General features: G+C 32.2%; 3 protein-coding genes across 5 annotated transcripts; 1 reads left to right on the forward strand and 2 right to left on the reverse strand.

Annotated features, from left to right (window-relative positions):
* Positions 1 to 9,935: 9,935 nt before the first annotated feature.
* LOC123206175 (transcription factor GTE3, chloroplastic-like) lies at positions 9,936 to 14,061 on the forward strand. 2 transcript variants are annotated; one of them, XR_006499952.1, is made up of 6 exons: positions 9,936 to 12,242; positions 12,339 to 12,384; positions 12,496 to 12,609; positions 12,726 to 12,802; positions 13,352 to 13,406; positions 13,741 to 14,061. XR_006499952.1 is itself a non-coding variant. In XM_044623313.1 (5 exons), exons 1-4 carry the CDS (start codon positions 10,554 to 10,556, stop codon positions 12,773 to 12,775), a joined length of 1,899 nt encoding a protein of 632 aa, XP_044479248.1. In that variant the 5' UTR covers positions 9,936 to 10,553; the 3' UTR covers positions 12,776 to 12,802; positions 13,741 to 14,061. The 2 variants fall into 2 exon arrangements, 1 of the variants encoding a protein (XP_044479248.1); XM_044623313.1 differs by lacking the exon at positions 13,352 to 13,406.
* A 528-nt stretch (positions 14,062 to 14,589) lies between these two features.
* On the reverse strand, positions 14,590 to 18,373 carry LOC123206167 (malate dehydrogenase, mitochondrial). Its single transcript, XM_044623299.1, has 7 exons — positions 18,058 to 18,373; positions 17,163 to 17,336; positions 16,900 to 17,068; positions 16,463 to 16,524; positions 16,209 to 16,330; positions 15,161 to 15,278; positions 14,590 to 14,980 (listed from the first exon to the last, which is right to left on the reverse strand). Exons 1-7 carry the CDS (start codon positions 18,298 to 18,300, stop codon positions 14,840 to 14,842), a joined length of 1,029 nt encoding a protein of 342 aa, XP_044479234.1. The 5' UTR covers positions 18,301 to 18,373; the 3' UTR covers positions 14,590 to 14,839.
* Positions 18,374 to 22,231: 3,858 nt separating this feature from the next.
* LOC123206166 (tRNA dimethylallyltransferase 9-like) lies at positions 22,232 to 27,339 on the reverse strand. 2 transcript variants are annotated; one of them, XR_006499950.1, is made up of 13 exons: positions 26,966 to 27,339; positions 26,259 to 26,312; positions 26,083 to 26,125; positions 25,841 to 25,949; positions 25,232 to 25,430; positions 24,636 to 24,858; positions 24,442 to 24,536; positions 23,749 to 23,843; positions 23,561 to 23,636; positions 22,816 to 22,955; positions 22,678 to 22,737; positions 22,432 to 22,527; positions 22,232 to 22,300 (listed from the first exon to the last, which is right to left on the reverse strand). XR_006499950.1 is itself a non-coding variant. In XM_044623298.1 (12 exons), the coding sequence occupies exons 1-12, from the start codon at positions 27,200 to 27,202 to the stop codon at positions 22,491 to 22,493; spliced, it is 1,368 nt and encodes a 455-aa protein (XP_044479233.1). In that variant the 5' UTR covers positions 27,203 to 27,339; the 3' UTR covers positions 22,232 to 22,490. The 2 variants fall into 2 exon arrangements, 1 of the variants encoding a protein (XP_044479233.1); XM_044623298.1 differs by having other exon boundaries at positions 22,232 to 22,527.
* Positions 27,340 to 27,993: the final 654 nt, after the last annotated feature.

Here is a 27,993-nt window from a genome sequence, read left to right on the forward strand (position 1 = left end):
GTCTAACAATCTTATACATAGAGCTCGAAAATCATATTAGATTTTGGACATGATTCATTCTATATAACTCAAGGTCTCAAGATTTTGTGATCTACCCCTTTTTATGTATGATCCATAGACTCTTTATCATGTAAGTAGTGTGTAGATTTATGGCAAATCAATAATTCATCAACCATCATTTGGATGGCTATGATACCTCATTAGAGGTTAGCCTTAGTCGGTCAATTCGGTGAATATGTCTATTTAACATGTACTCATGTGTTATACCATGTTATTAACAAACAATCTTAACATGAGAAATATGTCATTACCTTTAAGTAAGATTGTTCAACATTATAATAGTTATAATTGTATTACTATGATTTAGGTCAAAATAGTACCAAGAATAAGAACATTTTTAGAATGGATATTATTTGTATTTATAGAGTTCTCATGATCAATGCTACACATTGATTCCCACACTACAATTTTGTCATCTTAAGGACCATTCATCTAATTACAAAAAGTAATAAAATCAATGATGAAATAATGCCATTTTATTAATATAATCGTAATACAACTATTATTACATGAGTAAGATGATTAATATTAGAGCACCTACTCTAATAGAAATATCATCTACAATAATCATAAGAGGCAACAAATCATTAACAACATATATCTAAAAAATGCTCTCATCTTCCCTTTCTAATATAGATAATTAGTTCTATGTAATATGAGAAGTCTTATAGTTGACCAACCTTCTCAGAAAAAATCTATTAAGAGAAAGAAACAAATTTATCAAAAATGAGAAAAATGAAAAAGTAGTAAATAAACCAAAGAAGAAGACTAAAAACCAAACCCAAGAGGATCTACTAAATATGAGAAAATTTTGAACCCGCTTCGATACCAATTGAAAACCAGTAAGGTGAGATGTACTATGTTAATATTGATAGTCTCTCACAGTAATCAAACAACCATAAGCAAATGCATAGAAGTAAGTGGACACAACCCATTTTTTTATTCTTCAACCAAGAATTAATATAGCCTACATCTATGAGACCTTGTCAAGGTAATCCACTAAAAATAAACTCAACGTAAAAAACAAGCAAAAATTAATGTACAAAAGTTTATCCTCATATCTAAAACACTTTGACTATCCCAATCAATTATTCAAGCTCAAATCCCTTTAAAACCCTGGTCTCGAAATCTCTTCAAGCATTAGTCACTTAATTTGAATCCCACGATTTGATCAATCAAGCTAACCTGCTAGACAAAGTTAAAAAATAAAGCATAGAAGAAAAATTGCAGTACTAAGCTCTACAGAAACAAATGAACCTGACAAAAAATGACAGTAAAAAATTTCGCCCTTGAAACAAAGAAAATAAATAGGTTAATCTATTTGAAGACAAAAGTAAGTTCATACACCCAACAAGAGCAAGGCAAATGAGGACACCAATACAGAATCACAACAATACACTTAGACAATAAATAACTAATTCGAATACAGACAATGCAACCATGTGCTTAAGTGAATAACCTAGCTTAGATGATCATATACAATGCAACCATATGCATGCCAAATACCAAACGTAGACAAAATAGTTCATACGTTTACTTTAAAAAGCAGAGAGTAGGACATGACACCATTGCTGTCGGTCATTGCTGTAAGTCGATATACACGACTCCATTCTATCAACTTCATCCACTTAAAAGCATGATGCAAATGGCTGCCATTCATCAAAAGTCGAACTCAGCCATTTTCATCAGTCAACGATAAGGCAGAAATTCGTCTAAAATTTCAATCTCCTTCAACCCACATGTAAAGGTGGATCCAGAAATGTAAGTGGGAAAATGTGTTCATATGGACTACTTTATCGTCCTGAAATATTAATGATGAACTATGCATGAAAAAAAAGCTTTTAATGGCTAATTTTTGGAACATCTATGACACCTTTAGGCAAACTTTATATTGATAAAACACGAAAGATATGTTGGGTTTATATATACATTCCACATCACTTGAGATATTAAGATATGAATGATTAAATAGTCTGTGAGTTACTTAAGTTCTAAAGATACATTTTGAGTTTACAAAATCCACAAGTAAGACCAATTTAAACTGTGTGTTTAAAGTAAATAATATCTTGACAATGTGTCTTTATTGGGGATGTTACAAATGGACTAAAATATTATAAATGGTATCTTGATAGTTGGTCAAACTATTAAACCAGAATTTTACAATAGTTGGTCAAACTATTAAACCAGAATTTTACAAATGAGAGGATTCATAATAATGGGTCAGACTATTAAACAAAGACATTATAAACAAGAGAAGATTTATGACAATGGGTCAAACTGTTAAACCAAGATATTACAAATGAACCAAATTATAATAAATGTTATATTGATAGTAGATTCGACTATTAAACAATGAGTCAAACTATTAAATTAAGATGTTACAAATGAATCAGAATATTATAAACGTTATCTTAGTGGGTCAAACTATTAAACCAATTAGAACTAATTATGAGAGAATATTATAAAGGTTATCTTGATGGTGAGTCAGACTAATAAATCAATAAGAACCAGTTATGAGAGAATGTTATAAATGCTATTTTGATAATGAATCAGACTATTAAACCAATTTAACAAGTTACGGGAGAGGATGCTACAAATGGATGAGAATTTGTATGTGCATTCCACGTAATTCCAAAAAAAATCAATGCGATCTTATGTGTTGGATGTTGAACGGATATGGTCATCATGATTTATAAATTTTTACTCATCCAACTCTAATTCTTATAAATTTCAGCTAAATGATTGATTATTTGACCACTATCAGTCCATAAAATCGATCCCTATCATATAAAAAAATAATTTATTTGGCTGTACCTGTGAAACAAGCCAAAGGGTCATCCCACAGGTGGCAAAAAATCATGAAGCAGCCAAAAGGATTGAAGCATCAACATAAATTAAAGCTTTCCAAAATCTAAGCTCTTAGAGGCAACTCTCAAAATCTCTCCTGGGTATTGGAGATATATACATCAGATATGCAGTAGCAAAAGCCTTAAAAGCATGATGCCTTTTTTAGCATGATTCCTTTTTTAGCATGAGCCAGCTTACAAGAAATTTGTTGATGAATTGGATAAAGACAATAATGGCCGACATTAGAGGACAAATTTAGGTGACCAGATTTCATGAACTTGAAAACAGTCTGGCTGTTAGCGCAGACAAAGAGAAGATAGACAAGTTTGACCCATTAAAGCAGATTAGTTTGTTTTTCTGACATGGATGTAGTGCGATGTGATTTTAAGGCTTTAATGGAGTTTGACCCATTAAAGCAGACAAGTTTCAAAGTTTATCTGCTTTTGGGACGATCCAATCTATAAAAAGGCTTCTTCATGTTCTCTATCTCACTACTTTGCCATATTTCTAACCTTGTTAAGTCTTTTAAACTGCTATGTTCATGGCTAATTTATCAAAAGCTGAAGTGTTTTTAGTTTCGCTTATGTTACTGGTGCTTGTAGTGAGCTCAGAGGCTCAAATTTCTCATGATATCCCGGCAGCCTCAGCAGAAAAGATTGACAGCAGACTTGTCCTAAGGAAATTAGGCTACGATGTAGCAAAACTCCAACAATATGGGAGGAGATTGATGCTTGGTTCTGATTCCCAGAGAGTTTCTCCAGGAGGCCCAGATCCTCAGCATCACTCATTACCCCCAGCATTTATCTAAAGAGCAATACTATGCATATCCACTTTAAATACACAAATGGGTACGTATTTATGTGTGTTATCATGTGATTGAGTGTTACTTCATCATTAATTCAAAATCACTCAATCATATGATGATACACATCAAATACATACACATTTATATACTCAAAGTGGGTATACGTAGTTTTAACGTTTCCTGAAATAATAAAATTATGCATACCTACTTTGAGTACACAAACGGGTGCATATTTGATTTATGTTTTCATATGATTGTCTGATTTTAAATTAGTGATAAAATAACACTCAATCACGTGATGATACACATAAGTGTGTGTTTATTTGTGTACTAAAAGCGGGTACACATAATATTGCTTTTCTATTATCTAGCTAGCAGGATGTTCTAAGCTCATTGGTCTTACTTTGTTTATCCGGTCTTGTTTAATTTCTGTTTATGTTTATCTTTTCCTTGCTTTCTGCTGTATGCGTTCTTATTGAGAATAAATGCAGGTCTTGCTAGTTTAAATCTGCATTGGCTTCAATGAAAGATGTTCTTTTTGGCCCCTGCTATTTTAATGTGTTGTTGCATCATAAGAAGTATGGCTTCAAAAATATTAAACTTACTAATAGAATAGCAAAAGATCACCAATTATATATTCCTCTAATGCTGATAAATATGTATAAAAATGACTATAAAACTAGCATGAAGCTCCAATTGGTTCATTTATTAATATCCAGTGTCACATGATATCTATTTATGTTGCTTGTCACTCTCTCTCAAAGGTGTTAGATAGGTTAGGCTAGCCCGTGACCCGATATGGGCACAACTTTTTTGGCTCGACGCACTTAGGCTTGGCACAAAAAACCTTAAGACATTCTAGGGCCGTGTACTGAGTGGGACATGCCTCATGTCATAAGGTAAAGCCTATGGGCTAGTTCGACATGGCTCTATATTGTAGTGGCTAATTTTTTAAATTTTTTATTAATGTTTTGGATGGGTCAACCCATCTGGTATGGTCTATTACTGTAGTAGACCAAAATAATGAAAAAATTAAATAAAATTTCCGTTTTTGGGCTGATCCATGGAGGCATGACTTGGATGCTCTGAGCAGTGTCTTAGGCCTTGAGATTTTGCCCAATTGGCCCGACACAAAACCCATCAAATGGCAGGCCTTGACATAGTCCAACATGTGGACCCGATAGGGCACATCAAGATTGGCCCGACCGGTCCTAATGACATCTCTATGCTCTCTCATATCACTTTTAGTCTACAAGGCATGGAGTTACTATAATTGTCTTCTGAGTGATTAAACTAAAATCCTGTAATTTGACTGGCATTTGAAAATGATAATGTTTCAAGCCAACAGAGATTAGGATTGAGACAATGATTATAATTGAGCGCAAAGGACTTTCATACGATATTCAGGATAAAAAATATTTCCAATAAACATTATTGATTTTCATCCAAACATTATTGAAATCATGTGGTCGTCTAAAATAGATGCATCATACAAATATTATTAAACCGAATTGAATATATCTCTGTCCGGTGGGTGTTGTTGAAGAGGACACCATGATTAATCTTACAAACTTGAAATTGATAAAATTGGTTTCTTTTCGTATAAGCGTGTGTCTAATTAGTAAAAACACGAATTATTTACATTTTAAACATGTCGTTCTAAATTTTTAAACTCAAAACGTATTAAATACGTATTAAACCCGTTTTCCATATTAAACATGTATTTTTGCTCTTTTTTATATTTTTTTTAATGAATTTTTAAAGTGTGAAAATATCTCCTCCACTTTTAATTAATTGACATAATATCATAATTATATAAAACAAAAAACCCAATTTTTTGCCTTCTAAATCCGTAGCCTCTCTTGCTCTCTAGTGTTTTTGACTTTCATAGCAGCAATAAAACGTTTTTTCACTAGCTCTTCTTCACTAGATCAATAGTATTTCTTTGTCGGACTCCACTCTTTATCTTTGAAATTATCTGAAAAGATAAATTTAATTTTCTTAACTCAAACCTCAATAAATAACAATATTTTAGTGATGATTTTAATAAAAAATTTATAAAATAATAATTTGAAGTATGTTTAATAATTAATTAGATATTTTACATTTAATATAAAATTCATGAAATGATAATTTTTTATGATGATTGAATCTTAGTTATATATTATATTATATTAAATTTAATAATCAATTAGATGTTTTACATTTAAATTATTATATTGATTTTAATAAGGAGATATACGAAAAGTATTAAAATTCTTATTAATATTATCATATTTTAGAAATATATTATAGATTATGTCTTATATTAAACTCGTATATAAAATTTTTATTTTTATTTTTGTATCTGAATATTTTAAATTTTTTTTATAAATATATTTTTTATCATTTATCGTATTATACTTATATAATTTCTGAACCTTTTTTCCTTTTTGTGTATTTACTAACTAGGGTGTGTGTGTGTGTTCACTTAATTGGATAAGATATTGGGTAGTCAAAATCCCAATTTTATCCTTACATTCTCCCACCTGGCCTAATTAGAGTATTTTATGTCTCATGATAATACCATGATATAACTCACAATCATGCTCTATATTGTAAATAACTCCTTCCATAAACTACAACACTTAATTACAATTGGCCAAAAGATTTATTCCCACCTAAGGTATAGTGTAATTTTAAATTCACACCTGTCAATTTTCAAAAACTTAAAGTCTCATCTATGAGCTAATTTCTGTTAAAATTCTCAGTTAAAGCTAAAGGTAAAATCGTTATTTTAACAATCATATTAAAAAAATATATAATTTATTATATTTTTTCCTTGGGTTTTAAAAACTAATAGTTTTACCCTTGCATAAGTTTTTCAGTTTTGAAAAGTCGCATTCCCCCTCCCCCCTATCTAAGGTGTCCATCTTTTTCCCATTTGCAGCTACCCCTATAAACTTTTAAAAACTTAGCGGTGAGAGATGATTGGTCGAACAGAGGATATCGTCAAACACAAAGTGGTAGCCAAAAAGGGGAGAAAAAAAACCTAAGTTGGGAAAAATAATCACTTTTCAAAACTAAAAATGTTTAGACAGAGTTTTTAAAATCTTAGGGGTGATGAGATTAAATTATATAGTTTTTAATATTATTATTGAAATGATGGTTTCACCTTTACTTATAACAAAAAATTTTAAGAGAAATTGACTTATAAGTAAGATTTTAGATTTTTGAAAGTTAGAAGGTGAGAATTTGAGATTACATCAAACTTTGGGTTAGACCAATTCTTTTGGCCATTACAATTTATTATATTAGGTTCTTAACAGAAAACGTTATATCATCGTTTCATCATGGTCAACAATAATAGCTTATATGATATTTTTCTTGTTAATATTAAATAATAATGCATATGTAACATCATATACTGTTCACAAAGCCTTAGCAGCCTCCTGTGCATAATTTAGCCTCTCCAAGTCCATACTTCACATAGATACTAAGACACTGCCTCAATTGTGGATTGGATAGCAATCTCATAAACCATGCAAAGATTTGGAAGAGCCATCAAACACAAGTATGGTATTCTTAAATACCTTATGGTTGTTTAATAACATGTTCGTATAAATTATTCTCTAAAATGTGATCCTCTATAAGGTTTTTTTGGGGTTTTTCTTATGTATGATTGAAAATTTTGTAATGTATTTCGCTGTTCTATTGGTGTTTAGCTACCCAAAAACCCCAACAATATATACATCAGATATGCAATAGCAAAAGCCTTAAAGCATGAGATAGCTTACAAGAAATTTGTTGATGAATTCGATAAAGAAGATAACGGCTTATATGAGATTTATGTCTTTTTGTAGTTATAGTGGACGGTAGAGGACGAAATTTAGGTAACCAGATTTCATGCTCTTTAAAAAACACTTTGGCTGTTTGCGCAGACAAAAACAGGATAGACATTGGAAACTTCTCTGTGAAATGGACAGTGCGATGTCTTTTTAAGTGTTTAATGGAGTTTGACCCATTAAAGCAGCCTAGTTTTGTTTCTCAACAGAGAAGACAAGTTTCAAAGGTTATCTGCTCATGCGAAGATCCAATCTATAAAAAGGGCTTCTTCATGTTCTCTATGACACTACTTTGCCATATTTCTAACCTTGTTAAGTCTTTTAAACCACTATAATCATGGCTAATTTATTAAAAGCTTAAGTGCTTGTAGTTTTCTTTATGTTACTGGTGCTAATCATATAATGGACAGAAAAATAAATAGCTAATTTCAATTACCACTTTTGTCTTTTTGACACAAGACTCAATATTATGTATTTCTAATTGGTGTACGAGAAATCACATCAACATTTTAAAGTTCCAACTAATAATGTTTGTACTTACAAAGAAAAAGATTCCTAGAAGGCGGAATGAAGACATAAAAGGAGTTATAAAAGAAGAGGGCTAAAATGAGAATGGATGACCATATGAAAAAGAGAAAGTTAGAAGATGAAGAAGAAGAATTTCTAGAAGATTGATGTTTGAAGCCCATTGTTGGTTGTAATCTAATAGAAAGTTGATTTGTTTAATAGTTCACAATGAGTTATGATGTTGCTAATATTAATATTTTAATAAAATTACAAATGAGTATTTTGAGTATATAAATAGATATATATTTGATCTGTATCGTTAAGTGATTATGTGATTTTGAATCAAATATAAAATAATATTTAATCATTTGACGATATATTATTTACATACTAAAAAATATATGCATATAACATTATTGTTAATATTTTGGATGGTGACAAGGGATCTCATCGTGCATACACAAAGGATATGGAGCTGCACATGGGTTGCCTCCACATTTGTCAAACTCTCTATTACTTTAAGACCCTGTAGTATTTTAATTTTATCTTCAAAATCATTAATTCATGTTCAAGGGATAATAACAATTTCGTTAAATAATTTTTTTAGGGTCATAAATTAAATTAAAATTTAAAAATTCTTTACATAAGTTGATTTTGTCTCCATCAAGCCCAAAAGGCGAGTCATGCTAAGGCTCCCCAATGGATGGGCTTTCGTCCCAAGCTGGTCCAACAAAATTTCAAGACTAGGGCATGGTTTAGGGTCTTCAGTCTGTGTTTTCACAGGCCCTTAACAGGTTAGTACACAGACTTGCGAAAAATTATACAAAATTAATTTTTTAAATTATTTTGGTTTATTACAATAGTGAACTGTATCAAATGGGTCAGTTCATTCAAAATATTAATTAAAAAAATTAAAATAACCCAAAAATATTAAACCGTATCAAATTGACCTATGAAACTTGCCTCACAGCCCAAGACACAACCTGTTCGATGCACGAGACTAGCATGACTTGTTTCTTTTAATGTCGGGCCAAAATGGGTCATATCAAAATTGTAATGTTCAGCCCGGCCCATTTTCCATATCTGAATCTAGTAATTGGAAAATATGTTTGGCCCAAGGACTATTTCTCATTCAAGGTATATTGTATTCCCAAGTTTTTCCTCTTTAATTTTGATAATCTCAAATATCTATCTATAAACAGTTAAAATTAATGGAACCCTAACTCTTTAAAATTTTATCTCTTTTCACCCCCTAAACTTTAAAAACTAAAAGTTTTTCCCAACTTAAGTTTTAAAAAATAACAGTTTCATTTTAGGGTTTCGTTTTGAAATCTCTAACATCATCTCTAACTCCAATCCTGACGGTCTCTCTCTCCTGAAGCATCCTCTCTCTCTTCCTATTTGGATGTTTGATCAACATCAGGGGAGCAGTGAAAGATGAAGAGGCTCTTCGTCTTCACCACTCTTCTGATACCAATCTGACGTTCAAATGGGAGGAAAAAGACCGTCGAAGGGAGATGATGCTTTGGGAGGGAGAGGCCACCTGCAATGGAGCCGGAGATGACATCGGAGATTTCAAAACAAAACCCTAGGATAAAATTGATATTTTTTAAAACTTAGGTTGGGGGAAATTTTTAGTTTTTAAAGTTTAGGGGGGCAACAAGAGATTATATTTTAATTTATTTTTAATATTATAGAAAAAATAATAATTTTACCTTATTACCGTTAATTTTAATTATTTATGGGTGGGTATTTAGAATTATCAAAGTTTAAGGGGGGGGGGGGGGGGGGGAGAGGGAACGGGCTAAAGCGTACCTTGGGTGGGAAATAGTCATTTGTAAAAATTAGAAACAAATGTATTAACTTTTAATCCGGTTCCTGTCATTTTAATTGAAGTTGACGACTGTCTGTCCCTGGCCCTCGCTTTTGTTTCCTTGGCTCTGCTTCGCCTCACTTGTTCACTCTCTCGCTCCTCTCCTCTCCCCAAACGAGGCACCGTTCTTCTCGATTTTTTAACGAGCCCTAAACCCTAATTCTTTTATTCCCCTCAAAATTCCCCACCTTTCATCTTAAATTCTTCACAATAACCCTTTAAACCCTTACAAAAAATAAGCCTCTTCCTTCTCCCACTTTTCAAATTGCCTCCTTTGTTCTGTTTTTAGTTTCGTTTTATAGTGGAAACGAACCTTTTTTGCAAAGTAAACAAACTCTTTTACTTATATCGTAACCCAGTTTGATTTTTAGTGTTTTTTAGGTGAACTTGTTTTCTTTTTCAACGATTTTTTCTTTTTCATCTCAGCAACACCAGAGGAAGCATCCTAATTTTAAGAGCAATTTCAGTTTATGGCATTTGGGGTTTGTTGTTAAAAAGAATTAGGGTTTTTGTTTGACGATCACATAGATGGCAGATTGTTGTATTTCTGAAATTTGGTTTTTGTCTCACTCCAAAAGCTGAAAGATTTTTTCTTGGGTTTGTGTAAAGTTAGGGGTTTTGTTTGATAATTACATGAATGGCTTCAGGTCCATTACTTGGTGATGCTGGAGAGAAGCAGAAGAAGAAATTGTATAACAGAAAGAACCAAAACGTTTCCGATAATCCCAACAATGTCCCTCAATACTATCAACAACACAAGCGCCAGAAATCTTCACAACAACACCTAGCCACCACTATTGATGACAACTCCTCGCAGCCTCAGACTATTCCTGCAGTATCAGAAGATTCCTCAAGCCACAACCTTGAGCAACCGGGTGTTGCCCTAAACAGCCGTGAACCCAGCAATGCTATTGGAGTACCAGGTTATGTTAAGTTTGATAACTTTGTACGGATTAATTTAAATTTAAGAAATAGGGATGAGGTTAGAGCACTTAAAAGAAAGCTTTCAAGCGAACTTGATCAAGTGTTGAGTCTGGTTAAGAGGCTTGAAACTACACAGAGCCAGTTAAGTAAACATGTAAATAGAAATTCAATGAGAAAGAGTTCTGAGATGGGTTCTGTAGAACCTGCAAATCCACGGTCTTTCCGGGGATCAACTGTATCTGTGAGTGAGAATGAGAATAATCCTGGAGTTAATGGTGAAATGGTAGACAAAATGAAAAAGGCACCAAAAGTTAATCAGAATAAGAAAAAGTCTGACGCCCTTGTGGTAAGGGAAAAGTCAACCTCAATGGAGATTAAGAAGAAGTCTGATGCTCCTGTGAGAAGGGAAAAGTCAACCCCAATGGAGAGTAAGAAGTTCAAATCCTGTGAAACAGGGGGTGGGCTTGTGTTAGATAAGGGTTTGAGTAGATTGTTTAAGAATTGTAGTAATTTGTTAGAGAAGTTAATGAAGCATAAGTTCGGTTGGGTGTTTAATAAGCCGGTGGATGTGAAGGGGCTTGGATTACATGATTATTATACGATAGTTAAGCATCCAATGGATTTGGGCACAGTGAAGGTTAGGTTGAGTAAAAAGTTGTACAAATCACCTAAAGAGTTTGCTGAGGATGTGAGGCTTACATTTAACAATGCCATCTTGTATAATCCAAAGGGTCAGGATGTGCATATAATGGCTGAGCAATTGTTAATGATATTTGAAGAGAAGTGGACAAAAATAGAGGCCGAGTATAATTTTAGTGGGAGTTCAGAAATGGGGAATGAGTCTGGTTTGCCAACATCCACTTCAAGGACGACTCCAGTTCCTGGTGCACCAGTACGTACACCAGCTCCTGCTCCTGCTACACCAGTTCATTTTCCAGTTCCTGCTCCTTCTACACCAGTTCATATTCCTGTTCCTGCTCTGTCTCCTCAGCCTACAGAAGCAAGGAATTTGGAAAGACTGGAGTTGATGACAATGCATGTGGATCCAAAGACTAAAATTGCGGATCATCAAGCTAAGACACCAGTTCTAAAGAAGCTTAAGGCTAAGGATCCTGAGCTGAGGGATATGACTTATGAGGAGAAGCAGAGACTAAGTTTGAACCTTCAGGATTTGCCTTCAGATAAACTGGACAACGTTGTCCAGATAATTAAGAAGAGGAATCCTGTGCTTTCTCAACAAGATGATGAGATTGAGGTGGACATTGACAGTTTTGATCCTGAAACACTTTGGGAACTTGATAGATTTGTGAATAATTTCAAGAAGAGTTTGAGTGAGAACAAGAGGAAAGCTGAATTTGCCCTTCAGGAAACTGCAGAATCTGACCATAATATTCTGGATACTGTGAGAAATTGAATTATTGATGACTGATGGTTTTCCTGTTTTTCCTGCATGCTATTGCCCTTTGCTAAGCTTCCAGTTTTCTGATTGTATTTGCAGAATATTGAACGAGTCATTTCAGAGTCAGCAAAGGGAACTGAAGCAGGTAAAGTGAACTTACAAGGAATTCTGATGCTTACTTTAGGTAGTCTTTTTTGATATTTCAGCAACCTGTTTATCATGCACTGAGTTATTCAACTGGTTGGATTTTAAATAGTCGAAAAGATTGTTTCCACATCTTTACCTGTTCAAGGAGAAAAGCAGTGTGATAATGTGAGTGAATCAAGTAGTTCAAGCGGCGCTAGCAGTGAATCTCGATCATCCTCAAGTGGTAAATGCTAAATCTTTTGTGTTGCCTACTACAGTATTGATGCATGCACCACTCTTCCAGAGATCGAACTGCCATTCGAGGCTAGTATTAATTTGTTGTGATGCTTTTATATGTAGACTCTGGCAGTAGTAGTTCGTCTGGACATGAATCAGAAGCAGATAATTAAACTAGGAGGTGAATGGATTGACTTGAGGTACGGGTAATAAACTTTGGTTTTAAACTTTTAATATGGTTTTTTATTGCAAATCATTGAATAGTATTGAGCCACATATGCTTGTATTATTCATCATTTTATTCCCAAATTGCAATCTCTATTTGTAGGAAATTTTTCCTGGGCTGGCCCTACAAACCCACTAAACTTTCACTATTCTTCTTATAGTGACTGTCAAATGACATTGTCATAATGACATCTAGGGTGAAAGTTTGTTTCTAATATAATATTTTGTTAGTATAATACTTTTATTATTTCAATTAGAGTCCATTTTGCCTTTCCTTTAGGGTGAAAATTTTCCATTCATTAAAGCAAAATTACATTACATAATTCTGTATTTGGAGTAAAATTTTCCCTTGTTCATTTTGACAAAGAGTGTTTTGAGAGGCATATTTATTTAGGGCTGGGGATTTCTACTCCAATACAATTTTTATTACTTGTCAACGACAAAATGTCATCTAAAACCATTACAAAGAATTTTGATTTATCTAAACACTGCACTTCCATGCATGCCGGTCACACTGATTTCAGGCCAGCTATCTTCCCCATCGCTCCTCTTCAGTTGCCATCACTTTATAACCTGCAGGTATACTGGTTTGGCCAATAGAAATATCTAATTAGTAGAATTTTAACTTTCAGAGTTTGGGTCAACTCGTTTAATGTGAAAAATAATGATTCAAGGTCTGTAATCACCATCATGCAGAAAAAGTTTAGATCTAAAAATGCAATTCTGTTGTAAGCATGGTGAGGTCTGAGATATTTTGGTATTAGCGAACTATGAATCGTTGTTGGTTTATCAGATTTTTCATGTTGGTTTTTCTGAGTAGAATGATAAGTCTATAGACTTGCCAGTACATTATACCCGTAATATTAGTAGTACAATGCTTAATATGGTATGCTCATGAGGTTGCATTTTGCAGGAGATAGGAAGATGTTAGATCAAAATTTGAGCCATGTTAGTGAGATGGTTGTTCATTTTGGTACATAATATGGTGTGGAGGAACCACCCCAAGGCCCAAGGTAATCTACCAGTGGTTGCAAGCCTTCAATTACAAAGTTTTTGGATTTTTGGAGGTTGAAACTGAGCACCATTATTTTTGCTGTTATCAGAATTAATTTACCCTTGTGGTTCTTCCTGGTTCTAGTTTGTAGCATACTGTAGTTAAACTTACCCAAATTGCCAGTTACAACTGATGTGAAATTGCTTTGTCAAGTTAATTTATGGTTTCTCTTTTTGTTCAGTTTGATGCCCTCCATCAATCTGGAAGGCATTGCTGCTTTCTTAGCTAATTATAATTATTTGAAGGGCCAATGGACTATTTTCCATCCAAGATTTAGTCAAATATAAAAAATATACCCACGACATTTAAAAAACCCAAACACTTTTGTATGGGTAAATTTTGTTAGAAACAAGGATAAAATTGTTATTTTATTATTAAATTCTAAAGTCTTAAAAATTTATATCATTTTTTTATGTTAGTTTGTGCAAGATTAAGTTTTGAAAAATTTACGATTTTTTTTATTTTTAGGTTTCATTTTTGGTAGTTTAGAAAATTTGATCTCTGATCTTCTCGATAAAAGATGATTTTTTGTTATTCAAATCTAGAGAAAAAGATGGGTGAAAAATATTAGATGATTATCATTCAAATGATATTCATATTATTTATAATTAAAAATTATAATAGAAGTTATCTTATAGATGGGTCCAAAACTTGGGCGGAAAATAGTCTTTGGTCTTATTTGAAGTGGCAAAAACTACACAGAAAGAGTTGAAGCAACTGGTGACTTTATAAATGATAATACATCCCACTTAAATTGGGAAGAGTGAAAAATGAACACTCAGTAAATGATGGTACAACCCACTTAAAATGTGATAACATTCAATTTTAGTATGACAGACATTGGGAATTATTAATGAAAGTTTCTGGTTTATTTGGAGCCTACTCCAATCGAAACAGCACAGCCAGTGCCATTGGCAACAAATACAACACTAAATAATGCAAAATTTATGAAGATTGATCAGTTGCTATTGGCAAACTTTATTCCCTTCTCAATAGATGATTTGAGTTCGGGCTTCATTTTCTCCAAACCCTCCTTTTCATAGTCAGAAAGTGGACCCAATCCCAGAACTTCTTCCACACCATTCTGACCAAGCCTCACCTGCAAATTGAGGTAGGATTTAATAATATATCAGTGACAGGATTAGGGAAGGCGAGTTTTATCGTTCTTTTTCCATTATCAACAAAGCACCGCATGAAAACAGATAGCAAAATTAACAAAAATAAGAAGACCTGTAGTGTAGCTAACATTTAACATCATAGCTTAGCTAAGTTAAATCACCTTAGAAGCAAAGAAGGGGAGCTCAGTGACAGTTGATTGCACGAATGAGCATTCCACTACATCTGGAACGCCATTAAGTCCCTTCAGGCAAGCATCAGCAAATAGGGCTCCTGCATAACTGCAAGGGACAAGGGGGAAGTTTGTCATGGATTGGATTTTAAAGGGAAAATATGATAAGAAAACCACGACAACAATAAGATAAAGAAGTGAAATTCAGTGGAATTTGATCAAAGTGAAAAGGAGATGAGAAAAATCATCACACACAACCAACAAGACAACCAGTCATATTTATTAGACTCAAATACAGGTGGGTTGATAATCTACATACACTTTATTTCACAATATTTTCCATCTCAAATGGTAAGTTTATTAACACTAATAGAAATATAAATCAAAGACAAAGATCAATATCTATGCAAGCTCAATTCTGCAGCAGATATGAATTGTCCAAACAAGCATGTATTAACCGTAAACCTAACAGAAAAATTGGACATACAACTACAAGCAGTTCAATCCCATGCTTAGTAAAATTACACATCATGAAAATGCAAAAGTATCCTTTTCCCACTGGTACCAATATTTTATGGGGCAGCAGAATTTCACCTAAGAAAATAAAATTCATATCATAGCAATTACAAAATTGGTCAGAGAGGTGTGATGAGATGTTGAATTCAAGTCCTAACAATCACAGAATTTTTTTTTTTTTTTTTATGTAATACAAAAAATAGGTTAAATAAAAAAAATAAATCAAACTTTCATGTGGCTGGTTGGTTTTTCCTACCTTATACAAATGCTGAAACTCAAGTTCAAGCCTCAGCTTTGAAAAAAAAAAATTGATTTTTTTTGTACTGACATCAGCACCCAGGTATAAAAAAAAATTGATTTTTTTTTACTGACATCAGCACCCAGGTACAAACAAGGTGAACCGTGGTCCAACCGACCAGGTTTTACCTTGGGTCCCGGTCAGACCAGCCCAACCAGCCAGTCCAATCCGGGTTTTCAATCCATGGTTTGGACAACACCTATATGACTAACAATCCATACTTACGCCATTGACAATGTTGCAGAACCCTTTCCAGCCTTGGCTTCCACAACTTCAGTTCCTCCATCTTGTGTTCTCTTTGTAAGGGCCTTAATATCTTCATCTGGCAAATTTGCTTTTGGTGTGGCCTACATTTTCAATTAGCATAGTCATCAACAAAAGAGACCAAAAGGAAAGATCCTTAAACTAGATATCAGCATACAACATGTAAATTTTAATATAAACAAAGGAAGAGGATAAGAGAAGGGTGCATGAGCTACCTGAGAAAATAGTGGGAGAATAGTTACACCAGCATGACCACCAACAACTGGGACATTAACCTCTGGAGAAAAATACAAACTTAAGTGAAAAGAATGTTCCATTACATAAAACTTATTTTCCCACACCGAACATCCCAATAGCTGAAAACTAGTAAGAACAAAATTCAATCAGAAATCCAACTTTAGATCATAAAGTTGCATTATTCAAAACAGAGGAAAATAATAAATTATGACAGATTGAGCATGTTAGGGGCATATTGATAATGTCTAATTCCTTGTAAAACCCTAATAAGAGAAACATTTTTTTTGAAATGCCTGAGGGCAAATACAAATCATACACCCAATTTTGTCCTTCAATTTGATATTTTAGCTAATAAAACGAACGAGAGCGTCAAACACTAAGCATTAGCCTATATTGTACAGGCAGTTGAGCAAACCTGCAATGTTTACATTAGCCTTTCCGGCATAGAAAGTCTTAGCTCTAACTACGTCAAGAGTTGTCACACCAAACAATTTCTTCTCATCATATGTCCCTGCTTTCTTAAAAACCTCAGCTGCTATAGGGACAGTTGAGTTCACAGGGTTGCTGATCATGTTAACAATTGCCTGTAATCCACAAATTGCAAACCGAGTATAACTAGGACCAGGAAAAAAAAGCACTCATCTAACAGAACTAGAGCTGCTTTAGAGAAATACTCACATGAGGACAGTACTTGGCTATTGCGGTGCACAGGGACTTGACTATTCCAGCATTAATGTTAAAAAGATCATCACGTGTCATACCAGGCTTCCTGGGAACACCAGCAGGAATGATGACAACATCTGATCCCTCTAAAGCTTGTCCAAGCTGATCATCACCAACATAACCAGCAACCTAGAGCAAATGCAAAAACAGAATAGGTTATATTAGAGAGAAAGAAAAAAAAACATATAAATCAATATTAATCACTATCTAAATAACTCAAGATTAGGAAAAAAACAAAACATTTAAAACAAGGACAAACAGCAAAGAGTAGTTCAATCGGGTTCTTAAGCCATTCTTCCTTTGTTCAAACCAGATAGACCCAAAAAAAGAGTTTCAATATGAAAGCAGACGGAGGCTCATTTTGATCGACCAGAAAGAACATTTATGGAAACACACCAGCCCAATAAGAACAGATTAGTAAAAATGGAAAGGCGGTAGAAACATAAAAATGCAAACAAAAATTCAATTAAAATGACACATACACAAACACATAAATCCCCGCCTGTAAAATACATGCAGAAGAAAATGAAAGGTAGAATAATCCTAGAAAAATTCGAACACAAACATGCAAACTTATTGACCTTAAAAAGACACCACCATCAAACCAGAGCAAAAACCAGATAGGTTGAACCACAAATAAATTTACCAAAAAACATAGAAAGGAAATAAAAGCTAAACAATTTGAAGCAAAAACACAGTTACACATACAATCCCCATTAAATCCCCGACCAATAAGCCTTTCCACCACAATTGTAAATGAAACAAACTAAAATCGTTCTAGTAGTCAATAAAAATCATCCCTTTGACACAATATGATCCATTTTTAAAAGAAGAGAACATTAATAAAGACCTCAGATCTGGTATTGATGTGGCTAACATCAGCAGCAACACCGGGGGTGTTAGCGATATCATAGAGAGAGAGCCTTGAGACAAGAGGGTTGAGCTTCATGAGAAGAGCAAGGGGTTGGCCGATCCCACCGGCAGCGCCGAGAATGGCGACCTTGCGCTCCGGTACGGATTCAGAGCAGAAGCCACGGACGGCGGCGGACTTCGCCGCAAGGGTTTTGACGGATCGGAAAAGGGGAGAGCTCATTTTCGGGAGGGTTTTGTGATTTGTGAGAGTTTTTTCAGAGGTTTAGTGAGGGGCCCTGAGTCTGGAGATGTCTGCTGTTCAATTTATAGAAAGTCTCTACAATTTTGCCACGTCATTCCTAGAATACAAAGGATAAAAAAGTATTAATTAATTATAATTTATAAGGAAAATATATATATATTAGGATATTTGTTTATATTGTGCTCAAAATTTACTTCAATTTAAGGTAAATATGATTGGCAAGGGTCTACAACCGTTAGAATAGTGATTGACGATTTTACCCCTGTATAAAGGAAATTTTATAGTAAACATAACCTTATTTAACTCATGAATTATAACAAAGGTCGAGAATTTTCAAACTAAAACATGTGACAAATAAGTTTATGTTAAATTGAAGTATCTTAAAGTTTTGTGTTGACATTTAAATGTTTATTGTTCAAAACTGTGTGTTTATGTTTGGGATACGTATTTCAAAATTTTAATAAATGAAGTGTTTTATATGAAAAAATGCTTCAATATTGATCGATTTACGGTATAATTTATGGTAAATAAAAATATATATGACATAAATAAGTTTGAAACTTAATATAGATTATAGAGCGTTAAACAAATGTATCTTAAAGTTTAGTGTTGATATTTAAATATTTATTACTTAAAACTGTGTGTTTACGTGTAAGATATGGATTTCGAAATTTCAATAAATGAAGTGTTTTATATGGAAAAATGTTTAAATATTGATCGATTTACGATATAATTTATGGTAAATAAAAATATATATGATATAAATAAGTTTGAAACTCAATATAGACTATAGAGCGTTGAACAAATGTATCTTAAAGTTTGGTGTTGATATTTAAATATTTATTACTTAAAATTGTATGTTTATGTGTAGGATATGGATTTCGAAATTTCAATAAATGAAGTGCTTTATATGAAAAAATGCTTCAATATTGATCAATTTACGGTATAATTTATGGTAAATAAAAATATATATGACATAAATAAGTTTGAAACTCAATATAGACTATAGTGCGTTAAACAAATGTATCTTAAAGTTTGGTGTTGATATTTAAATATTTATTACTTAAAACTGTGTGTTTATGTGTAGGATATGGATTTAGAAATTTCAATAAATGAAGTGTTTTATATGGAAAAATGTTTCAATATTGATCGATTTACGATATAATTTATGATAAATAAAAATATATATGATATAAATAAGTTTGAAACTCAATATAGACTATAGAGCGTTGAACAAATGTATCTTAAAGTTTGGTGTTGATATTTAAATATTTATTACTTAAAATTGTATGTTTATGTGTAGGATATGGATTTCGAAATTTCAATAAATGAAGTGCTTTATATGGAAAAATGTTTTAATATTGATCGATTTACGATATAATTTATGGTAAATAAAAATATATATGACATAAATAAGTTTGAAACTCAATATAGACTATAGAGCGTTAAACAAATGTATCTTAAAGTTTGGTGTTGATATTTAAATATTTATTACTTAAAACTGTGTGTTTATGTGTAAGATATGGATTTCGAAATTTCAATAAATGAAGTGTTTTATATGGAAAAATGTTTCAATATTGATCAATTTACGGTGTGATTTGTATTTATAGTAGATAAAAATAGATATGGTATAAATTGTTAAAAACGTGTCGTAAGCATGATTTGTCATCATGTACATAGTAGGGGGTAAAATGAAAAATTTGATAGATAATTTTGGGGGGTTGTTAGTATTTTACCAAACATGATGCCTAAAAAGAATAGATGATATTTGATGGTGTGTGTTTTGGAGGAAAAATTAGGAGCAATGCCTTAACGGGGCTTAGATGATATATTCCATATAGGGGGTAAATTTCCTTTTTTATTTTTTTTTAATTTAGGGAAAATTAATATTTAACAATTATGGTTTAGGTCAATTTTTTTAAAAATAAGTTATTAAATGTTTGAATTAATCAAAGTTTCAAACTTTTTTTCTAAAAGATCAACATCTGGATCTTAAAAAAAGTCTTTTTCTTGCATTGTCAACCTTAAATCAAATTTTTAGGATTTATGATTCCCAATTTAGGGTTTATTGTTTTATGGCTCATTATTTAGGTTTTATGGTTTAAGGCTTATGATTCACAATTTAAGATATAGAGTTCACGATTTAGGTTATAAGATATATAATTAATAATTTAAGGGTTAAGATTTATGATTTATTTTCACAATTTATTGCTTATGATTTACAATTAATGGTTTAGGGTTTGGTTATAGAGTTCGATGTTTATGATTTATAATTTAAAGTTTACAAATCATGGTTTAAAATTTATAATTCATTATATAATTTAGGGTTTACAGTTCAAAATATAGGACTTATGATTTAGGATAAAAATCATATTTAACCCTTTATTATATAAAATATTGTTTACCCCCGTCCAAAAATAAAATTACGTTTCCACCCAATAAACTTAAATTCACATGCTAAGTTGAGTTACACATTCTTCTTTTTTTTCTAAAATAATTAAATGATTAATACTAACAAAACAAAAAAACCCAAATATACTTCTCCATATGTGAATTTATTAAAGTTTCTTGTTTGATTTCATAGATTTTGTATTCAAATAAAATAATGAGTTAAAATTATACAGTAAACAATAATAATAAGATGTGGCAATGGGCCAGAATACGTCGGCTTCAATGCGATCCATCAGACTTATAAGTTAAATCAAACTTAAGATCCACACAATAATATATTTTATAAGTCGAGTTAACCCATAAAAAGTATAAAACCTATAACCCAGTTCTATGCTTACAATAACGAGTTAATCTATTAATTTTAGTAAAAAAATAATTTTTTATATTATAATTATTAATTAAATAATTAATTTTTTAATAATTACAAAAACAATAACCGACTAGACCAAGTTGACCCACAGGCCTCATGTCTAGGCCCAAAGCCCAACCTAGAAGGTTCATGGCTCTAACCCAACCCGCTACAGTAATGGGTTGAGCCATTCTCCATGCTTCAAGTCTAACCAACCCATTTGACACTTCTGGATATAACTTATAAAATTGGTTAAACTCATATTAACCCTCTTAGAATGGATAATTTAATTAATTACCTTTTTTTAATGATATGATTGGCGTGTTTAGAGTTAATTTCAAATCAAATCAAACTCAAATTCGATTTGATTCATATAAAACCAAACTAAAGTTTAACTTGTTTCAAAAACGTAAAGCTCAAATTCAAACTTATCACAAACTTTAAGCTCAACTCGTTACAAAAATAATATTGTTTTAATTTTTATTGATCAAAACGTCATTTTGTGTCAAATTTTTTATATGCATAAGTTTGACGAGCCAAACAACCCTAAAGCTCAAACTCAAACTAGAAAATGTTAAACTTTCAGACTCGAACTCGCTTAAACCAAACCCTTATTGAACTCAAATAAACTTGATTCGAATCCAACCCCAGACGTGTTAATGAATTTTGACAACATGATTCATTTATAAATAATTTTTAATTCATAAAAACCATTTATCTAATAATTTGCCAAATAATCAAAAGGTTCTTAATTTTTAAAATTAAAATTTGGGAAGTAGATTGTTAAAACTAAAACACAACAGAGACAAATATTTGCAGCTTTTTCAAACCAATAAATTCTTCCCAAATCCTGGGGAATCTCCCCGTTGAATTATTGCCCATGAGCACATGCTTTTACTTTACGTGTGATGAGGGCAACCATTCAAACCATTATCACATAAATGTTCTACTTGTTTCAACCAAAGGCACCTCATTATCATGGTGCTTTGAGGTAACGCTACCACTTAAACCATGATTACAGAATCCGAATGAAGTAACATTACATTGATATTTTAGGGTTTCAGATTCAAAGGAAGGATCCGAACGAAGAAACTCCTATTGAAGTTTCAGTTTTAGGATTGAACTTGAAACTTTGTGATATTGAGAGACATGAATTTGAGGTTACAAATATAATGTAAACTGCACACCAATGAACATAACAATTTCATTACATAGCAATGCAAAAAATTTAGAAAGAAAAAGCAACTAACGTTGGAAAAATTGAATAATAAAATGGAAAAACGAGCTTCTGCTTATTGCAGATTATATACCTTTTACATGTTCAAATGCAAGATCGATTCGGCTTCTGACCCTGTATGTAAGTAAACACTCAAACCATGCTTGGCTGCTGGAGTCCACAAGTTTCACTGCATAATTGCACCATCAAGGCCATTGTTATGAACTAAGTGATGAACAAGTGAACAGAATATCTTTAAAGAAACTGGAAAGTTATGCCTGAATTCTGCAATGTCAACACTGATCAGAGTCTAAGTGAAAGAAGAAGTTCATTGGTTTACCCTTGAGTTCTCATTATCCAGTCAAGAACATCAGAACAGTCTTCTCGGCTGATGAAATGCCTTTTACGTTTAAAAAAAAAAAAAGACAATTAGTAATTTTAATTTATACACTATGACAAACTCTTCGTTAATTTGTACCTGTTTATAGGGCGGTAAGCCTTGAGTTCAGAAACTTCTCGGGGGTTAGTCATATCTTTTTTCATTCGAAGAGATTCAGGCACAGTCAAAGTTCCAGTTTGATCATGGTATGCATCACTAATGAAGTCAAGCACACTTTCCTGCAGAAGTTGTCTCTACATAAAATAGCTTTGGGGGAAAATAGTATTCAAGCAATAGAATCAAATTATCAGAATATTCATTATGGGGAACCTAAATTAACAAACCGATGAAAGCTTTTGGCACAATACCAACATAAAAACTAATGCCAACAAATATGCAAGGAGAAAAAAAATTGGCTATGAGAATGCGACAGCAGCAAAGAATGCATAATGCAAAACATAGTATGACAATAAACAATATCTCTTCATTGCTTACCAGAAATGTCAAATACCTCAAATGAGCTACCAGCATTCTAGGAACTGAGGAATAGAACGAATAACAAAGAAATGAAGGAATGTATTATGTGCATGTGTATACGGGTTACATATTATTGAAATGAGAACACATTGAGTTTTAATGCTGAACTATTGAGACATATATTTAAAGTGCACATATCTATCCCAAAATCTATGCAAATAATGTGGAATTACATTATTGAAATCATTCATTTTTTAAACAGACACAGAATAATGCAAAAATAAGTAATTTATCATTTCAGCATTCAAAGAAGAAATGATCTAGCTAGATGTTGATTTTCAACCTATTAAAGTTGAGAGTCACACACCAGGGGTCTAGAAGCATTAAGCCATTGATATATGTGCTCATTACGGAACCATGTCATTTGCCTTTTTGCAAAATTTCTGCAGGAGAAATTAATGGTTGCCCGATTAAATCTACTGACTAAGAAAATTATAGACTCCAGAAGCAGAAAAATTAAAGGACCAACAATTTCAAAAGGTAGAAATGTGGTACCTAGATGCTTTTTGAAATTCTGATAGAAAAGAATAAAATTCTCCAGTGGAACTTCTACCCCCTTTTTCCCTACATCTTAGGAGATACTCCATTGCCTGAAATTCATATCAGATAATATATGAATGCTGCAAGTTGTAAAGGATAAAAAAAAAGTGCTGAATAAAACTGAAACTAGTCTACATCAACTTTATAAAAAAAAAAAATTACTAGGAGACAGTTAGCAGAAAATTTTAAGGTAGTAAATAATCCATTAAAAAAAAAGAGAAAAAGAGAGACTGAATGTGAGCAATGCAACATAAAATTTAAATTTCAAATATTCAAGCATATATACATAGTCAACATTAAAAATTTTAATGTATCAGAAATTCACAAAGATACCTATAGGAATGATGTTTAAAGATATTTAGGACTATATTTTTGCAAACACATTCAAACACAAACAAAAATAAGAAAAAAAGGATCTTTTATTTTTCATGAAAAGGAAATAGCATTCTCTATTTATTCAAAAATCTGGACAAGATGCATAAAATATCAAGTAAACAATAATACCAATACAGTAATGTAATTAGATATATCAGTGAAAAAAATCTAACTCCACCATTTTGCCATAAGAAACATAATGGAACATCATTATCTCTTACTATCAGTAGGTAACAGCAAGAACGATTCAAGCATTATAAATTAGAGGCATACTTGTCTATAACCAATTGCTCGAGTTGCAGAATTTGAATTTGGAAGAAGACCCATATCAAGAAGCCATGTGGCCTCAGACAGAATCCCATCCTTTCCTACAGTCCAGATAAAGCATTATGAATTTAATTCTTTATTCATGTAGCTTTATCAGAATATCTATCTTATTTTTTGGAAATCAAGGCAGAATGGTATACCTGAAAGCATATCTTCACAACGTGAATCAATTGATCTGTAAAGATCAAGCCTCTGGCTTGAGAGGAAAAAGCAACTGAAGTCATAATCCAGCTCCTTTGAATTTGGTTCAGGCACACCAGCAGAAGAGTTTCTGTCATGAGATTGGACTGTTTCACTACAACTAGATTGTTCCCTGAAAGAATCATATGGTATTTGGAAAGCAGATGGAGGAGATCCAGTGGACTGCCATGTCAAACAAAAAAAACCCAATAAGTAGCAGCTGCATGACCTCAAATATTTTGTTGCAGCTACCATATTTTGAAGGTAAAAAACAACTTTTCCAATTCAAAATACAAGCATACTATCATGGAATTCAAATTACTGAACTCCAAGCTGGAGATGGAAGTAAGGGCCAGAGAAAAAGGATCCTGAATGAAGTAATGCTCATGACAAATGCAATTCACACCCATGATATAACTTGTGTTTTCATGACTGTGAAGCAAAAAATGCTCATGATAAATATTGCCCACTAATCCATTTCAGATTCAAGATGCTGCTTGTTTTTACAAAAGAGAACTGGGAGGCATCTTCACAAATATAGATACAAACAACAAACCTTGATTATCTCAAGGCTGCGCCGTAAACGATACCAATCATTGGCAGCCAAAGACCGTGCTTTTGGACCTCCTGCTTTGACAACCAACTCCACAGCTGCATCCCAGTCCTCATCTCTCTGTAGATCTGCAAGTTCAGAATATACTTCAGCTGTAATCTCCCGCGAGGCTTTTGGAACATCTGGCTTCCCATAGATGAACCTAATATTATCCATGAAAGGATGACAGTGAACAGGTTTTTGATTTGTTGCTTTCAGCAAATCAACAAGAAAATACAATCATAGCATCTTATACTTTTTGACAGAGAAGATTCACCCACACAAAATAACTCACCACAACTAGATTGATCAGTTCCACTTAAATAATATATATATATATATATATATATATATATATATATATATATATATCATTTCTGATTTCCATTAATAAAGTTATTTAAACAGTGCCAAGATCAACATAGAACATGCAAACTCCCTTCCCGATGGCATTAGCTTACACAGTGTTGCATTCAAGAGAAATTTTATTATATAAGCACTAAATTTCCACCAAAAAAGTAAAAAGAAAAAACAGAAATGAATTTCAACATAAAATGATATAAGTAAACATACCATCGTAAATACAGTCCAGTCCCACCAGTAACAATAGGAACATGACCTCTATTGAGAATATCTTTCGTAGTTTGCCTTGCATCTTCAAAAAATTTCCCAACAGAATAGTCTGAAAAGAGACAAAATGATAAACTTTTGTAAAGAAGAACAGATAATTCAAATTGCTCCAGTAGAAAAATCAATCATATTACAAGGCATATTAAGATGATTTATTAATCTAAGCTGCTCCAAGGACAACATACCTTCAGATGGGTGCAATATGTCAATCAGATGATGTGGCACTTCCTGCAAGAGACTAAAATGTAAATAAAGCTACATACACAAACAAAACAGACAGAATATGGAAAACTTATATATATTTGAGAAGATATTTTTACGGTAAAGGTAGGCATTCAAAATGAAATATCTAAATTAGCACCTTTCTATCAATCAAAGATGGCTTAGCAGACCCAACATCAAGACCTTGATAAACCTGCAAAAAAGCAAAATTTACTCAACATCCTTATAAATAGATTTCAATACTAAATTAGCACCAGTGAGAAGGTCCAAGTAACACATGATAAAATGAGAATAAAGCACATTCAGCACAAGAAAATTAACATTCCACGTTCATAAGTCACGCAGTTTGTAAAACTGCGACTTAGGCCTATCAGAGCAGAAATTTTCCCTCCTTCAAAATTAAAAGAAATCAAATGGACTCAACTAACTGGAAAAAGAACTTGCTTTCAAATATCTTCTATACTGGCAAAACAGCTCCATTTGAAAATTTTCAATCTTTTTCTTTTCCGAAAAAAAAAATATATATATATATATATATATATATATATATATATATATATATATATCTACTCAACTAAAATCAAGTAGACAAAAAGAAAAATAGATAAAAATATCCACTTTGTATATAGCTAAAGTCTGCCAGCAAAACCGCGAATAAATATAACTAAGAATTCTATCACTTACCTACCACTGTTATGAACTTTCATACAGAGAACACAGAAAAATAAAATACCAAAAATTTCTACGTCAATTGAAGAGCTTTACCCACTTCATAATTACTTAATCTCTCTCCATTTTAAACTCAAAAGAACAAAAAAAAAAAAAAAATCCCACGAATGGGCTTACTTGAACAGAGTCAGCACTGATGATTTCACCATTGAGGCGCTTGGCCAGCTCAATAGCAAGCCGGCTCTTTCCAGCTCCGGTGGGCCCAGATATTACTATGACCTTCTCTTTATTTCTCGAAACAGAGCATGACGTAGCAAAGAGTCGCCGGCGCCGAGTAAATGATCGAAGAAAAGGCTTCTCCGTCAAATGCAAGCCAGATGTACGGACGCCACCACACGCTCCGCTCATCAGCATTTCTTCACAGAAATTGTAGATAAAGAAGAGAGGTTTAAGGAGGTTTTAAGGGTTTAAATAACTTCTGCGGTTTGTTTTTCTTGGGTGTATATGTATATATGTAGAGAGAGAGAGAGAGAGAGAGATATTTTGGGTATGTATACAAAGAGGGGAAATTTATCAGGGAGACAAATTTACTAATATATACTCTTATATAACTGAGATGGTAGCCAAATTGCATATTATATATAACAAATCAAAATTTTTATATCTTACATTATATATTATATCATATCATATAATATATTTTTTACAATAATAATATAATAAAATAATAAAAAATTTTAATTAATATATTATCATTTTAAAAAATAGCAAAAACATTCTTAAAAATTTAAAATTTCTTATATACATTTTATTATATCTTCATTTTCTTTGAAAAAACGTATAGTACAATACGTTCACTATATTATATTAATTTGATACGTCTTATGATACATATCATTTTTGACATATATCATATTATATTATAAGATATATATCATGTATTATCGAATATTAATAACCATGCTTATAACCATTTTTAATATGTGAAAATAAAGTAGCACAAATAACATATGTAAATTTATACATAAACGATGATATGTTATTATATAATTGTGTTACTTAATCTCTAATTTAAATTTTTTTAATTATATAATGACATATTATTTTTATGCATAAATTTATGTTTATTATTTGTGTACATAATTTTATTGGTGAAAATATATATAATAAACTCATATTGATAGAAAATTGGACATACCAATTTC

Source organism: Mangifera indica, unplaced genomic scaffold, assembly GCF_011075055.1.
Source record: "Mangifera indica cultivar Alphonso unplaced genomic scaffold, CATAS_Mindica_2.1 Un_0026, whole genome shotgun sequence".
Lineage (NCBI taxonomy): Eukaryota > Viridiplantae > Streptophyta > Magnoliopsida > Sapindales > Anacardiaceae > Mangifera > Mangifera indica.

What these genes read in the sequence shown, in the direction of transcription:
- LOC123206175 (XM_044623313.1), top strand. Translation starts at nt 10,554, where the DNA reads ATGGCTTCAGGTCCATTACTTGGTGATGCTGGAGAGAAGCAGAAGAAG. An exon ending in ACCATAATATTCTGGATACT is followed by an intron (nt 12,243 to 12,338) that starts GTGAGAAATTGA and finishes TTGTATTTGCAG; the next exon opens with AATATTGAACGAGTCATTTC. An exon ending in AGCAAAGGGAACTGAAGCAG is followed by an intron (nt 12,385 to 12,495) that starts GTAAAGTGAACT and finishes GATTTTAAATAG; the next exon opens with TCGAAAAGATTGTTTCCACA.
- LOC123206167 (XM_044623299.1), bottom strand. Translation starts at nt 18,300, where the DNA reads ATGAGCTCTCCCCTTTTCCGATCCGTCAAAACCCTTGCGGCGAAGTCC. An exon ending in TTCTCCCACTATTTTCTCAG is followed by an intron (nt 16,331 to 16,462) that starts GTAGCTCATGCA and finishes TTGAAAATGTAG; the next exon opens with GCCACACCAAAAGCAAATTT. An exon ending in TCCCCTTCTTTGCTTCTAAG is followed by an intron (nt 14,981 to 15,160) that starts GTGATTTAACTT and finishes CTCAATTTGCAG; the next exon opens with GTGAGGCTTGGTCAGAATGG.
- LOC123206166 (XM_044623298.1), bottom strand. Translation starts at nt 27,202, where the DNA reads ATGCTGATGAGCGGAGCGTGTGGTGGCGTCCGTACATCTGGCTTGCAT. An exon ending in CATCTTTGATTGATAGAAAG is followed by an intron (nt 26,126 to 26,258) that starts GTGCTAATTTAG and finishes AGTCTCTTGCAG; the next exon opens with GAAGTGCCACATCATCTGAT. An exon ending in TGGATAATGAGAACTCAAGG is followed by an intron (nt 22,528 to 22,677) that starts GTAAACCAATGA and finishes GCAATTATGCAG; the next exon opens with TGAAACTTGTGGACTCCAGC.